The 12,581-nt window shown below is 37.0% G+C and overlaps 1 protein-coding gene across 1 annotated transcript in view; it reads right to left on the reverse strand.

The window, feature by feature from the left end:
* Positions 1-2,030: 2,030 nt before the first annotated feature.
* rasgrf1 (Ras protein specific guanine nucleotide releasing factor 1) overlaps positions 2,031-12,581 on the reverse strand; it is a 158,158-nt gene continuing 147,607 nt past the window's right edge. Inside the window, exon 27 of the mRNA XM_028823351.2 lies at positions 2,031-5,921. Coding sequence (XP_028679184.1) covers positions 5,829-5,921 — 93 coding nt within the window. The 3' untranslated portion in view covers positions 2,031-5,828. The remainder of the gene's footprint in view (positions 5,922-12,581) is intronic.

Genomic DNA, 12,581 nt, shown 5'->3' on the forward strand with positions numbered 1-12,581 from the left:
TTTCCAACTAAGCAGAACTTCAATACAGTGAATGAGGAATCTGTTGTTAAATCCATTTATTCCAATTAATGGACACAGCCTGTACATTCACACAACCACCACTTGATACAAGGTCATTGTATTCCCTATGAAAATCTCTGCAGACATAGTGAATACATGCATACTCTCCTTAGTAGGTATCTCAGCAGGAAATTACCCTGAAGTTCCAATACAGAGGAGCAGCAAAACTAATTTCTATATTATCAAACATATGCTTTATAGGCAGTTCATAGTGAAAGTGTATTAGCTTTTTAATGAGGTTAGCCAGTTAACACAAGATGTCAGGTTTTTGACTGAATTGATTGTAATAACACAGTGGTAGGTGGCTCTGCCTCACAAGGGAGGAGATTTAATTTTAACACTCACCACACAATTTCCATGAGCATTAACAGATGGGACAGGTTTCTGCTTCTTCTTGGGTAAGAATATATTAGTCAGGTTTTAGTTTATGCCAATGACAGTAACAATTGTGAGTTATATAAACTAGCAACATTATGTAGTCTTTTCTCAAAACATATTACCTTGTGACCATGTCTCCCGGCTGGCCTGGGAATGCCTCGGGATTCTCCCGGAAGAGCTAGAAGAAGTGGCCAGGGAGAGGGAAGTCTGGGCATCTCTGCTCAAGCTGCTCCCCCCGCGACCTGATCTCGGATAAGTGGAAGAGGATGGATGGATGGATGGATATTACCTTCTGAATCAATTTGTCCTCTTTAGAAAAATAAAAAATGGGTACAAATTTATATATTATGCATCACATTGGCTATTGCTCTGTCCATTGGGGTGCAACAATAATCTATTCTTAGGCTTGTTTTGTTTCCAGCTTTACAAGTGTACACTTGCAAAGCTGGAATCCAATGTTTTTTTTTTTAAATTTGTATGCCTGCAACATCCAACTCTTATCAATAAAACGTAATGACTTTAGTAGGTTAGCAAGACTCACTGATTGCTTTGTAGCTATTAAGGAATGAACTTTGTGCAGCTGATCCCGGGTCCAGCTGATCTTTCCATGGAATTTCAGTTAGCTCTTGCTATCCTAGCATCTTATATTATACCTTCTGTTAAGAAACGTTTTCAGTTAATATTGTCAAAATTAGACACAGTTTGTCTTTCCAGGATACTGAGGAAATCATTCATTTTTCTGAGTCATCATGCTTGGTCTACTATAATACTCTTTTCTCACGCCTCAGTTATAGAACTTTGACTTGTCTCCAGCAGGTCCAGAATGTGTCATCTCATCTTCTTTCAAGGTCCAGACATATTGTAGGGAGCATATTATCTCAATTCTTGACTTCTTCACTGGTTGCCTGTATGATTTAGAAATTACTTTAAAGTCTTGGTGCTTACTTATTAGTTACTGTGGGATTAGGTCCCCGAATATTTAACTGAATTACTGTGACTCCTCAATAATAGAAATCTTTGAATCAGATGTTGTTTATTGTACCAAAGAAGTGGTTAAAATTAAATGGGATTTGTGCCTTTTCAGTGCAGGGACTCAAACTGCGGAATGGTCTTCTTCTAGAGTTGAGATTGACATAATCAGTAGGTATTTTTAAGGTAAAATTCAAGACACATTTGTACTTACAAGCGTTTATTGTTCGCGAATGGTATTTGTTTATGTATATTTTTTGTGATGTTGTGTGAGTTGCATTTTTACTTTAGTATAAAAGACATTGACTTATTTAACTTATCAAAAACAAAACATGCATCTGCAGAGGTAGACAGTGGTTGTATCAACTGGAAAAGACACTTTTTATTTTATACCATTGGAAAAATGAATGGTCATTATGTATTGAGGTGCTTCTTAAGATAGGTGACATTCACTTGCACCTTTTGGGTTTGACTTCATTAGGACAGCATTTCTGCACTGCACTGCAACTAAAAAACCAGGTTAATGGATGGCAGAACCAGAACTACTTTTTAGTTTGACAAGCTGTTCTGAACTGTCTGAACTAGCAATAATGAAAGACAGTAATCAGTCCAAAACACAACTGTCACCCTGAGATAGAATAGATTTATTAGCAAGAGGTAATCAGGAAACAAACATATTTATACAAAACTGGAAATTTTTTTTTTCCAAACAAGCTGTAAGTGGAAATAAACTTCAGGATTGAAAGATAATTCTCATACCAGTGGGTATTGCTTACAGCAAAAGTTTTCTTTTTCCTTAACTTCTTGTTGAAAGTGGAACATGCGTGCCACTTGAGAGTTTGTAGAGTTTCTATACTGTACATTGTAAAAATACGTACAAATATTCACAGAATAAGCACTACATTACTATATTCCTGCTAAATGAGTTATTATAGACAGGATTACAGTAGATGTAAAACACTTGAAAGTTTTGTCTACTTCTAAGTTGTGGTACTAAATATCACAAATTGTTTAGCATTTTTAGGTAAGTAAGCTTGTTATTGGGATGAAATGCGGTCCTACACGGTCACACATAAGAGATAAGGCTGCATGTAGAAAATATACACAGAGAATTCCTTCCAGAGAATTTGTTAACAATTTCTACAAAATATATCCTTTGTCCTTTCAAAGATGCTCCTTTCTTAGTAAGAAAAAAAACTCTTGTGCTGTCTGCATTACAAAAATACCCCTTATTATAATTTAACAGATGAAAGTGAATTGGTTCATTGCCACTATAGACATGACTGAATTCACCCCCAGATTATACAGAAATTAGTTTCCCCATGATGCCACTCTAGCTTTCCTTTTCTCCTGGTCACAACAGGGTGATGGCTCAATACCACCTCTGTGACGGCTCCTTAAGAAGTGCCATAATAAAAAAAAGAAAAGCTTTTTATTTGTTAAAGTATTCTTCTTTCTGAGGGCCACTTTAGTGACTGCCTTGTTAGGGCTAAATGTTCCACCATCTGGTTGAAGAGCAATATATTGGCTGTCTTTTAAAGCATCCATTCTCTCCAGGACTATTTGTTTTACTGCCAGGCCTCACCCCAAACCCAGCTACAGGTTACTTTGGTAAGTGGATTAGTTTTGCTAAGCACCTCACTGAGGAGCAAGAACAACTGTGTGCCCCTTTGAGGCTCTACTTTGGTGAGTGCACCAATGAACTGACTGCCTCCATTCAGGATTGCTTTGACAGCTGACCAATTGTGAACCATTCTCATTACAGTCTCTTTGTGGGTCACACTGTTGATCTGACCACAAACCTGACTAGAGTACTTTGGTGTCTGTGATGTAGAGAGCACTTTGAGGTGTGCTCATTTCTTGCTTTTAGAATGTTTTTTATTAAAACTGCAGTCATTGGCACCAAATAACAAGAAACTATAATCTAGACAAAATAACCACATAAGAAATTCAGAGGGATATGCAGGCCAATGTAACAAAAAGGCTTTTCTTTACAGCATTATTATTGCCTTAGCCTTTTCTTTATATGGAGGTTCCTTTTAATTTGCTACATCAGGTGATCAGAACACCTATGCATTTTATTTTTATTACATCAGTGATAGAGCACAGTAAGATGAGATTGCATGTACCCTTTTATAAAAAACTTTGTGTATCCACAGTCCTAAAAAGATTAACTATGTTCAGTTCCAAACTGGCCATGCCCAATGCAAGATCTGACAGAATCAAAACAGCACTTATAGTCATGAATGTCTGTTATTATCTAGAAGAGTTAACAATCTTACCTCCACAAGGATCAAAATAGTGTCTTGGTCCTTGATATTCTCTTATGATTTGAACCTTTCACCCTTCTGTGTTTCACCATGCACACTAACCTGGTTACATTCTAATCAGCCTATACTGTATGTGTATTCTTTAGATCTGCTTTTGTCAGGCAAAAACTCAGAAACTTTCTATAGCCAGGTGGACTTTGGCCTGAGAATAGTAACAGAAAAGCAAATTATCTCCTGTGCCAAGTGTATTGCCATTAGATTATGGTGCTACAGTAATAAGGGCTAGATGCGGCACAGAAAACTTTACAAAATTTGTCTTAGGATAAGGTCTTCAGGCTACACTTTTAAAAGAATGAGGTCTTAGCAGTATACTGACACAGACCAAGAAGATATTCTAGATTCTTGATGCGGTCCTTAATATGTTTTGAGTTCCTTTAATCTACATAATTAGGAGTTGCTTTAAAAATAACATAATCCATTTGAGCTTAACTCTCAACAGGATTTCAAAGATCCACTCCACATTTTATGTACTATTTAAAAAACAAACAGAGAATGCATTGCCAAACAAAAATAATGGGCCTAAAATTGAATGTTTACCTGTGTTCAATAAAATGTCTGGAGATGGTTTATAGTGTTTTTCTTTGATAACATAATTTTTAACAAATGACAAAGTGAGAGATAGGTAAATGTCAGTGACTATGAGAGTGATTTTGAGCTGAACATGTTTGCTAAATACTGTTAAGGACAAACAGACTACCACAATTCTTTAGTATCTATGAATTACCAAACTTGTAACCTATTTGTGTTGTTTTTCCCAGTTGTTGGGTACTGTCACTACAGAGGGCTAAACTATATATATGTTACATAAAATAAACCATACTCTGCATACTGTATTTACTTTATGTTCATGTACTGCAATGTACTGGTATCCTGTATAGTCTGAGTTCCTGATGTGTAAACGCTGCTGGATTAAGCCCTGGGTCACCCATGACTCGAATGGTATGAAGTGAATTTGAAAAAAGATGCTTGAAAAATTGATGTTTCTAACTGAGTTACTTCAAGTGTCTTCCATGACTATGTAAACACTTCAAACAGCATCAGTATCACGGAGGCTAGTGATTTAATTCTGAGGCATCCTGATGTGTATACACTTAATTTAAAGCTTGTGACACTTGGTGTACTTCCTTTTTAGACATTTGTTCACCAGTGTTGGTTTTGTTTTTGTGATTTTTTGGGTTTGTCTTTGGCCGCTACTGCTGCTGGAACAGCCCTTTCCACACTCCCCCCCACACCATCGTAGACATCAGTAAAATGACTGGCCCCATATGAACTTAAAATAAGCTGAAATGAAATATGGGAAAGTGCACATTTGAAGAATTATTTTCAAAGCCTAAACTCTTATTTTTACTCTTTTTTGTGGTGTTCCAAAAAACTTTCAAAAAGCTTTCAGATGGGTGTAATATGCTTAACCTGCCCCTTGCTGCTGGACATGGCCCTCATTTTAAGCAACAACCTCTTTCCCTGATGAAATTCGGAAGACCTTGTCTTCATTCTTGGCCCCTCTTGAAACTCATTGGAAGTGCTGGATTTAATCAATATATAAAGAATGAGTTTAAAAAATAATTTGGAAATAAAATCTTCTCTTATTGTTCATTATTAAAATACACCTCTTTTACCCAGTGGCATTCATACAGTAATATGGGGAGATAGGAGTTAAGACATCATTTATAAGCACAAAACAATAACACATTTGAGGGAATGTGTAATCCCACTCCTCATGCACTCCAGGGGAAATGATATCTTTGCTTCAACCTTTCATAAAATAATAACTTTTGTTTGAGGACCTGGCCACTCACACTCATGGTGGGTCCTTACCGGTAAGAGTGTTGTAGCAAAGAAACTGGTTACAGAATAACAAAAACAACAAGTGAATAACAGGTAAGCCTCCAAGAGCATTGCCCCTGGACCTCAGTAGCTATACAAATAAACTCTTATTAGGCATCTAAAATCTTCTACTAACAAGGATACACAGCTCCTTTCAGAAACACACACACTAAAAGGATGTGCCTAGGTTCCTAATACAAATGAAAATCTATGTACATATGATACAGAGTTTGTACAAGTCTTGCCACCAGGCTGAGCTGTTTCCATTTAGGTGGGCAGTTTAGGTTCGATTCTCAGTGATGCTTCATACAGGCTCTCTTCATCAAGAACAGTGCTTGCGTCCAGTAGGTACAAGGTTGTCTGTGAAAACAAAGACATTTACTCAGTACAAATCCTGTTACTTTGCCTTTCTGTATTACCAGCAGATATTCCTTGATATTGGTATCAATGAAGATGGTAACTAAGTAAATATTCATTAAAGGCTGAATTTACAGATATACAGTATTCAATATATTAAATATATTAATAGCAATATAGGTCATGATACACGGTAAGGAGAGATTCATGCAAAATAAAAACAAAATGAGCCACAGGCATTCATTCACATATAGCATGTTTCCATCTTGCTGTAGATGTTTCTGTATCCTTTTAGCATTAAAGTACATATTTACTTTGACAGAAAGGATAAACTGTGCTATTCTGTCTAGTAATGCCACCCAGGGGGAGTTGTAAGACACCACAGTTTATTCTTACAATCACAATATCTGGACACAAGTGTGTTATGTGTCATACACACTTGAAGTGCTGTTTTATAAATTCCATCTATAAGCATATCTTTAGATTAGGGAGAAAGCTCAAGAGATCAGAGAAAATATGCCAGCTGCTCCCAGTAATCTAGGAGTAAACATGGGACCTAGAGAGCCACCGCCAGTACTGCTTATTTCACTGTTTCCATAGTTTGATGTCCTGAAGTTATTGGGCAGAAGAGGCACTGAGGTAGTGTAATATAGGAGAAGACCTGATAGTGACTACTGAGCACCTCTATGTGCCAAACCAGGTAGACAGGGTCATGTGGGACCATTTGAACCAGTAACGGAAGACGGCATGCCAGATGGACATTCATCATATATGTAGTATAGGTATTAAGTAGTGACTGTGAGAGACTGGAGTGGAAGATAGCAGGATTCTTCCATGTTGACATTTAAAAATAAAACATAAAAGTCCATTAAAGATAAACACATGGGAAATTCAGAGATTTTCAAGATTTGCACTTTATAATTTTCTCAATTGAACCCTAACCCTAAACCAAGTGTTCAGATGATAAAAGATATGATATCTTTATTAAAATATTACATGACCCCCAAACTAAAATGGATGAGGGATAATCAGAAGATGATAAATTATATTTGGGTTCAGTAAAGCTTTAGAGTCACAATGGAAAATCTTGACCAAAACCTTTATCACTATCAAACATATGACAGAGGTCAGGTCAGGTTGGGGAGCATGCACTGGAACAGCACATTGCTCCATTAGCGGCATTAATATAAAACACTGCAATTCCATTGCTTTGCCAAGCAGCCAAAGTATACACTTCAAAGAAACAAAGAGTCAAACAAATGCTAAATCCTTTCTTCTTCTTCTTCTTCTTCTTCTTCTTCTTCTTCTTCTTCTTCTTCTTCTTCTTCTTCTTTCGGCTGCTCCCATTAGGGGGTGCAAAGCCTATTTGACTTTGTCTCCCAACCGTTCAACCTGAGCCGATTCTCTAATGTACTCATTTCTAATCCTGTCCATCCTCGTCACATCCAATGCAAATCTTAGCATCTGTAACTCTGCCAACTCCAGCTCTGCCTCCTGTTTTTGGTCAGTGCCACCATCTCCAGCCCATATAACATAGCTGGTCTCACTACAGTTCTGTGGACCTTCCCTTACACTCTTGCTGATACCCATCTGTCACAAATCACTCCTGACACTCTTCTCCACCCATTCCACTCTGCCTACACTCTCTTTTTCACCCTCTTCCACAATCCCCATTACTCTGTACTGTTGATCCCAAGTATTTAAACTCATTCACCTTTGCCAACTCTACTCCCTGCATCCTCACCATTCCACTGACCTCCCTCTCATTCACACACATGTATTCTGTCTTGTTCCTACTGACCTTCATTCCTTTCCTCTCTAGAGCATATCTCCACCTCTCCAGGGTCTCCTCAACCTGCTCCCTACTATTGCTACAGATCACAATGTCATCAGCAAACATCATAGTCTAAGGGGAATACTGTCTAATCTCATCTGTCAACCTGTCCATTACCATTGCAAATAAGAAAGGGCTAACAGCCAATTCCTGATGTAATCCCACTTCTATGTTGAATGCATACGTTACTCTTACCACAGACCTCACCACTGTCACACTTCCCTCGTGCATATCCTGCACAACTCTTACATACTTCTCTGCCAATCCCAACTTCCTCATACAATACCACAGCTCCTCTCGAGGCACCCTGTCATATGCTTTCTCCAGGTCCACAAAGACACAATGCAACTCCTTTGCCAGATCAATATGCTAAATCCTTTAATGGTGAAATATCAACTAATCATATGTAGCTACAGGTGAAAGGCAGAAACAAGTGCAAATGTCTGGTCAGTATTAAAAATTTAAGTAATTAATAAACTAATAAAGTAGAGGAAAATAATTTCAAATAAGTTCATTTTTAATAGAAGTGATCCAATGAACTTGGACAAATTTCAAATTTGTAAAGACAGACACATTTTGGAGCACAGCATCCTGCTTTTAGGACCAAAGAGTAGAAACCACATGATATAATATATCACTGAAAGAAAACATACTGTATATGCCAATACAGATAATAAGAAAAATAATAATAAAGTTAGATTGTTAATCACATCATTCCTTATTCATGTGCTTAGGGAGGGTTTGTGTAATATGTTAATGGAGATATTCTCCTTTTTTAAGGAGATTATTTTGAAATAATACATGTTTGAGATGATATAAGACTGTCTAGAGTCTGGAGACTGGAGTTGGCATGATGGTTTGCAGTTGAAGGAAAGACACAACCTCTCACAGAACTCAGTTAGGACCTAAGTAAAGGAAATTTTGGAAATCTACTAAAATAGAAATAACCCTGACATCTAAATTTGGTGTGGAGGTTTGAAACCTCCTGACACCATCAAGGACGTGAGCTGCTTGTATGACCTACTCCTTGGTAATGATATGAGTCCAAGTTGATATCTTCCTGTGCCATCTTTTATTCAGATCTGTAGCTATTTCTTGTATGCCTCATAAAATTATGACTTAACTTTAATAGTGAAGAAAGGATCATATATTGTTCATACTGAACTTGCATTGTAATTTGCAGGATATGTAAATGAAAAGAATTAAATGTGCTTTACTTGTGAAATGTGTCCTCTTTATATACACCTGAAGTTATTAGAATGTTTAGGGAAGACTGCACCAGCTTCCCGCAACAATGAACTGGAAAAGTAGTTTAGAAAACCAATTGACTTTAAAATATTTTTATAAATTGTAGCGATGTTATCTGAGTGTTCAAGGCTGATCAGTATTTCTTCTGGAATAGAACAAGGTGGGAGGTGAAGAAAATTGGGCAGGTTCTGTTTAGCAAAGTTTCTAGTTTGAAAGTAGTGGAACAAATGTTTTAAAGAGAGTTTGATTCTGAATCGTAATTGTTTGTAGGATGCAAAGACATTATCTATGTACAAGTTTCTAAGTGTTTTAATCCCGGACATTTTCTAGACATTAAATAGTGCATAAAAATGATTATTATGTAGAGGTGCAACACATAAAAGCTTCTCTGTCTAAAATGCTTCCTACATTGGTTCCATATTCTTAGAGAATGAAGGGCAATTGGATTATTAGTATATACAAAACAGGGAATATAAAATGTATTGCAAGATTTTATTTCTATTGTAGACCAGGCTTGTGTAAATTCATCGATTTGTGTCGATGTCCAGGGGTCTCATGTATAAATGGTGCGTACTCCCGTTTCCATGTTCAAATCGCGATGTATAAAACCTAAACTTGGAGTAAAGCCACGCACATTTTCATGCTAGCTCAAACCCTGGCGTATGTAAGTTCTCCGCTCGGTTTTGCAAACGTGCGGCACCCAGCGTCAAAGCAGTGCTTTTGTTCCAGTGTGGTTTCCCTTTCTTTTTTAGATCCACATCCTTGATGCAGGTTTATCATGTACACTGAAATTAACCACATATTGTTTATTAGTTTAAGGCATCTGATTGTAATTAACCTGTAACAATATAATGGTCCACGGAATGGCCAAACTATTCCAAATACCATAGCTGCTTTAGCGTTGTTCCTCTCAATGCACCATTCAGAGTATTTATTTATCCCACTCTATCTGAGTGTGGAATCACAGCTCTACAGCAGCTGATCGGAAAGAGAATTATCGGTATACAGCATCAAGCACACACTGCCTCAGACATGCGCTATTTGAACTGCTCTCATATGATAAATGCTTCAGAGCCTTTCCAGTACAGACCTTGCGGTTCAGAAACAGTTTCATCCCAAGAACTACAAACGCACTCAATCAGTCCATCAAATGTGTCTTGTAGAACTGTTTGTACTTATAAGTACAATTATCTCACTGTAAACTTGCGATACAGTTATAATATTGCACAACTTGAGCCACTTTATAAAACGTGTTTTTTACATATAGTGACAATGTCATTTTTAAGATGAAATGCAGCAAAATATGTTTATTACATTATACAGATAAAATGTTAACATCATTTATATAATCTTTATTGTTAATAATTAAACATATGAGGACACGGTGTCGTAGCGCTAGGTATTTCAGGGATCGTTTCTGCCTCGCGCTGTATTCTCGCTAGGGCTGGCACGACACTGGAAGGATAGATGGACAGAATAATTAAACATGTAAACAAGATATTTCAACGTTCCTTAAAAGTTTTAAAGTAAGGCGTTCTAAGCTTAACATCTATTACAGAGCTAATTGTGCGGCGATTGGTTACTTGGAGAAAGAAAAGGAAGGACAGGAATTGGTTATTATGTTTGAAAGAGACAGTACTGCTGCAATAAATTATTTCATTGAAGGTTACGCATGGTGCAGCAAGCATCTTGTGGGAGGCAGGAACGATCTCTGGACAGGGCGCCAGCTCGTCACTATCACTGCGAAACCATGTTCCCAAGTTTATTAACATGCTTTAACTCCTATCATCATGAAAATGATATCAAGTATACATCTCGGTATTTTAATTATTCAGAGAGCTGTAATATCACAAATGTAATGGATTCTGTGTTCTGTTGGAGAAAGAGAAAGCCCGTTTAAGAAGCATGTAGTGATTCACACACATAGAGCACATAGAAGAACTCATACAATACAAAACATTTAACGTGCTACTTTAGTTACGATGGTATTTGAGAAACTAGTAAATTAAACGATTTAAAGATGAAGTTTATGATGTTCTACTTTAATGACAAAATAAACTACGTGATTAAAGTGGAAATTTTGAGATTAAAGTTGACATTTCAAGCTGTTTTCTTACTGTTTCCCTATTTTTTTTCTTTTCTCTGTACCCTAATAAGCTTTCATATGACACTCAGATGGTGGGCTACGACTCGCGAGTTTGATATCTGACAACTTCTTTTTTATTTCAGGCACTGTGTGACTTTGTAAACTTGAGCTTTTGAGTTTCTCCGACACTCTATGTCACTCAATCAACTTCTTTTTGTTGTTTATACCACTGTTTAAACCAACAAATAGTAAGTTTTTCCTTGCCTTCACTTGGTAGTCACTGAAATTCTTCAATTTTCTCCTGTGCTTTTGCCATTGCTTTTTCACAGAACACTGAGCTTAAGGGCTATTTATATTGATTTGCATATTCAAAGAGTCGTAATTCTGGGAGGAGTTGGGGAGTGGCAGCAGGCGCGTGCATGTGCATAACTTTTCACGCTGACCGGAATTTATGTAGCGAAAGAACCTGGCAGTTGGCAAATGCACAGATTTATGTATCCTGATTTTTTTTGTGTGTACGCCATGTTTCAGTGTGAATTCTATGCACGGCGTTATGCATGAGGCCCCAGGTCTTTATAGCTTGTATATTTGCCGCCCAGTAATAGAATTGAAGGTTAGGTACTGCCATGCCCCGTTCTGCTTTAGGTCATTGTAGAGTCACCCTTTGGATGCGTGGATGTTTCAAATTCCAAATAAATTAAGTTATGATTGAGCCGAATGTTGTAAAAAATTATTTTTAATATATATGGGGATGCTTTGAAATAGGAAGAGAAGCTTGGGAAAGATGGTCATCTTAACAATGTTGATTCTGTCTGCTAATGTAAGATGGAGGGTAGACTATCTATTCACGTCTTGCTTAATTTTTTCCTTGCAGACAGAAAAAGTTTGTTCAAAAAGAGCTTTATATTTGCTTGTGATATTTATCCCTACATATGATTTGCTGAAACAAAAAGGAAAGTATCTAGTCCAACATTGTTCACACTTTTATTCAAATTGATTTTGAGTCCAGATATCTTTTGAAAATCTGCTAATGCTTTTAGGACTGCTGGCTCTACTGTGGTTCACATATATACAGTACCATATCATCTGCATATAGTGATATTTTCTGCTCAAGTCAGAAATCCCCTTTAGTTCTTGTCCATTTCGAAAGTAGACAGCCAGTGGTTCAATGGTGATTGCAAAGACTAAAGTTGAATAGTCTGAAATAATGTTGTTAACACAAACTGAGGCTTCTGGACTTGTATAAAGAAGTTTGATCCATGCACATATGTTTGGGATGAACCCAAATTTGTGCAATGTGGTGAATATGTAGTCCCATTCAACCATATCAAATGCTTTTTCTGCATCTGAGGATAATAGAATCTCTGGGGTGTTAGACTTAATGGGTGAATATGTTATATTAAGCAAACGTCGAAGGTTAGAAGCTAAGTGTCTGCCTTTAATAAATCTGAATTGGTCTTGTGATATTACAGAAGGAAGCACCTTCTCAATCCTA

The sequence above is a fragment of the Erpetoichthys calabaricus genome, chromosome 17, assembly GCF_900747795.2.
Source record: "Erpetoichthys calabaricus chromosome 17, fErpCal1.3, whole genome shotgun sequence".
In the NCBI taxonomy this organism is placed as follows: domain Eukaryota; kingdom Metazoa; phylum Chordata; class Cladistia; order Polypteriformes; family Polypteridae; genus Erpetoichthys; species Erpetoichthys calabaricus.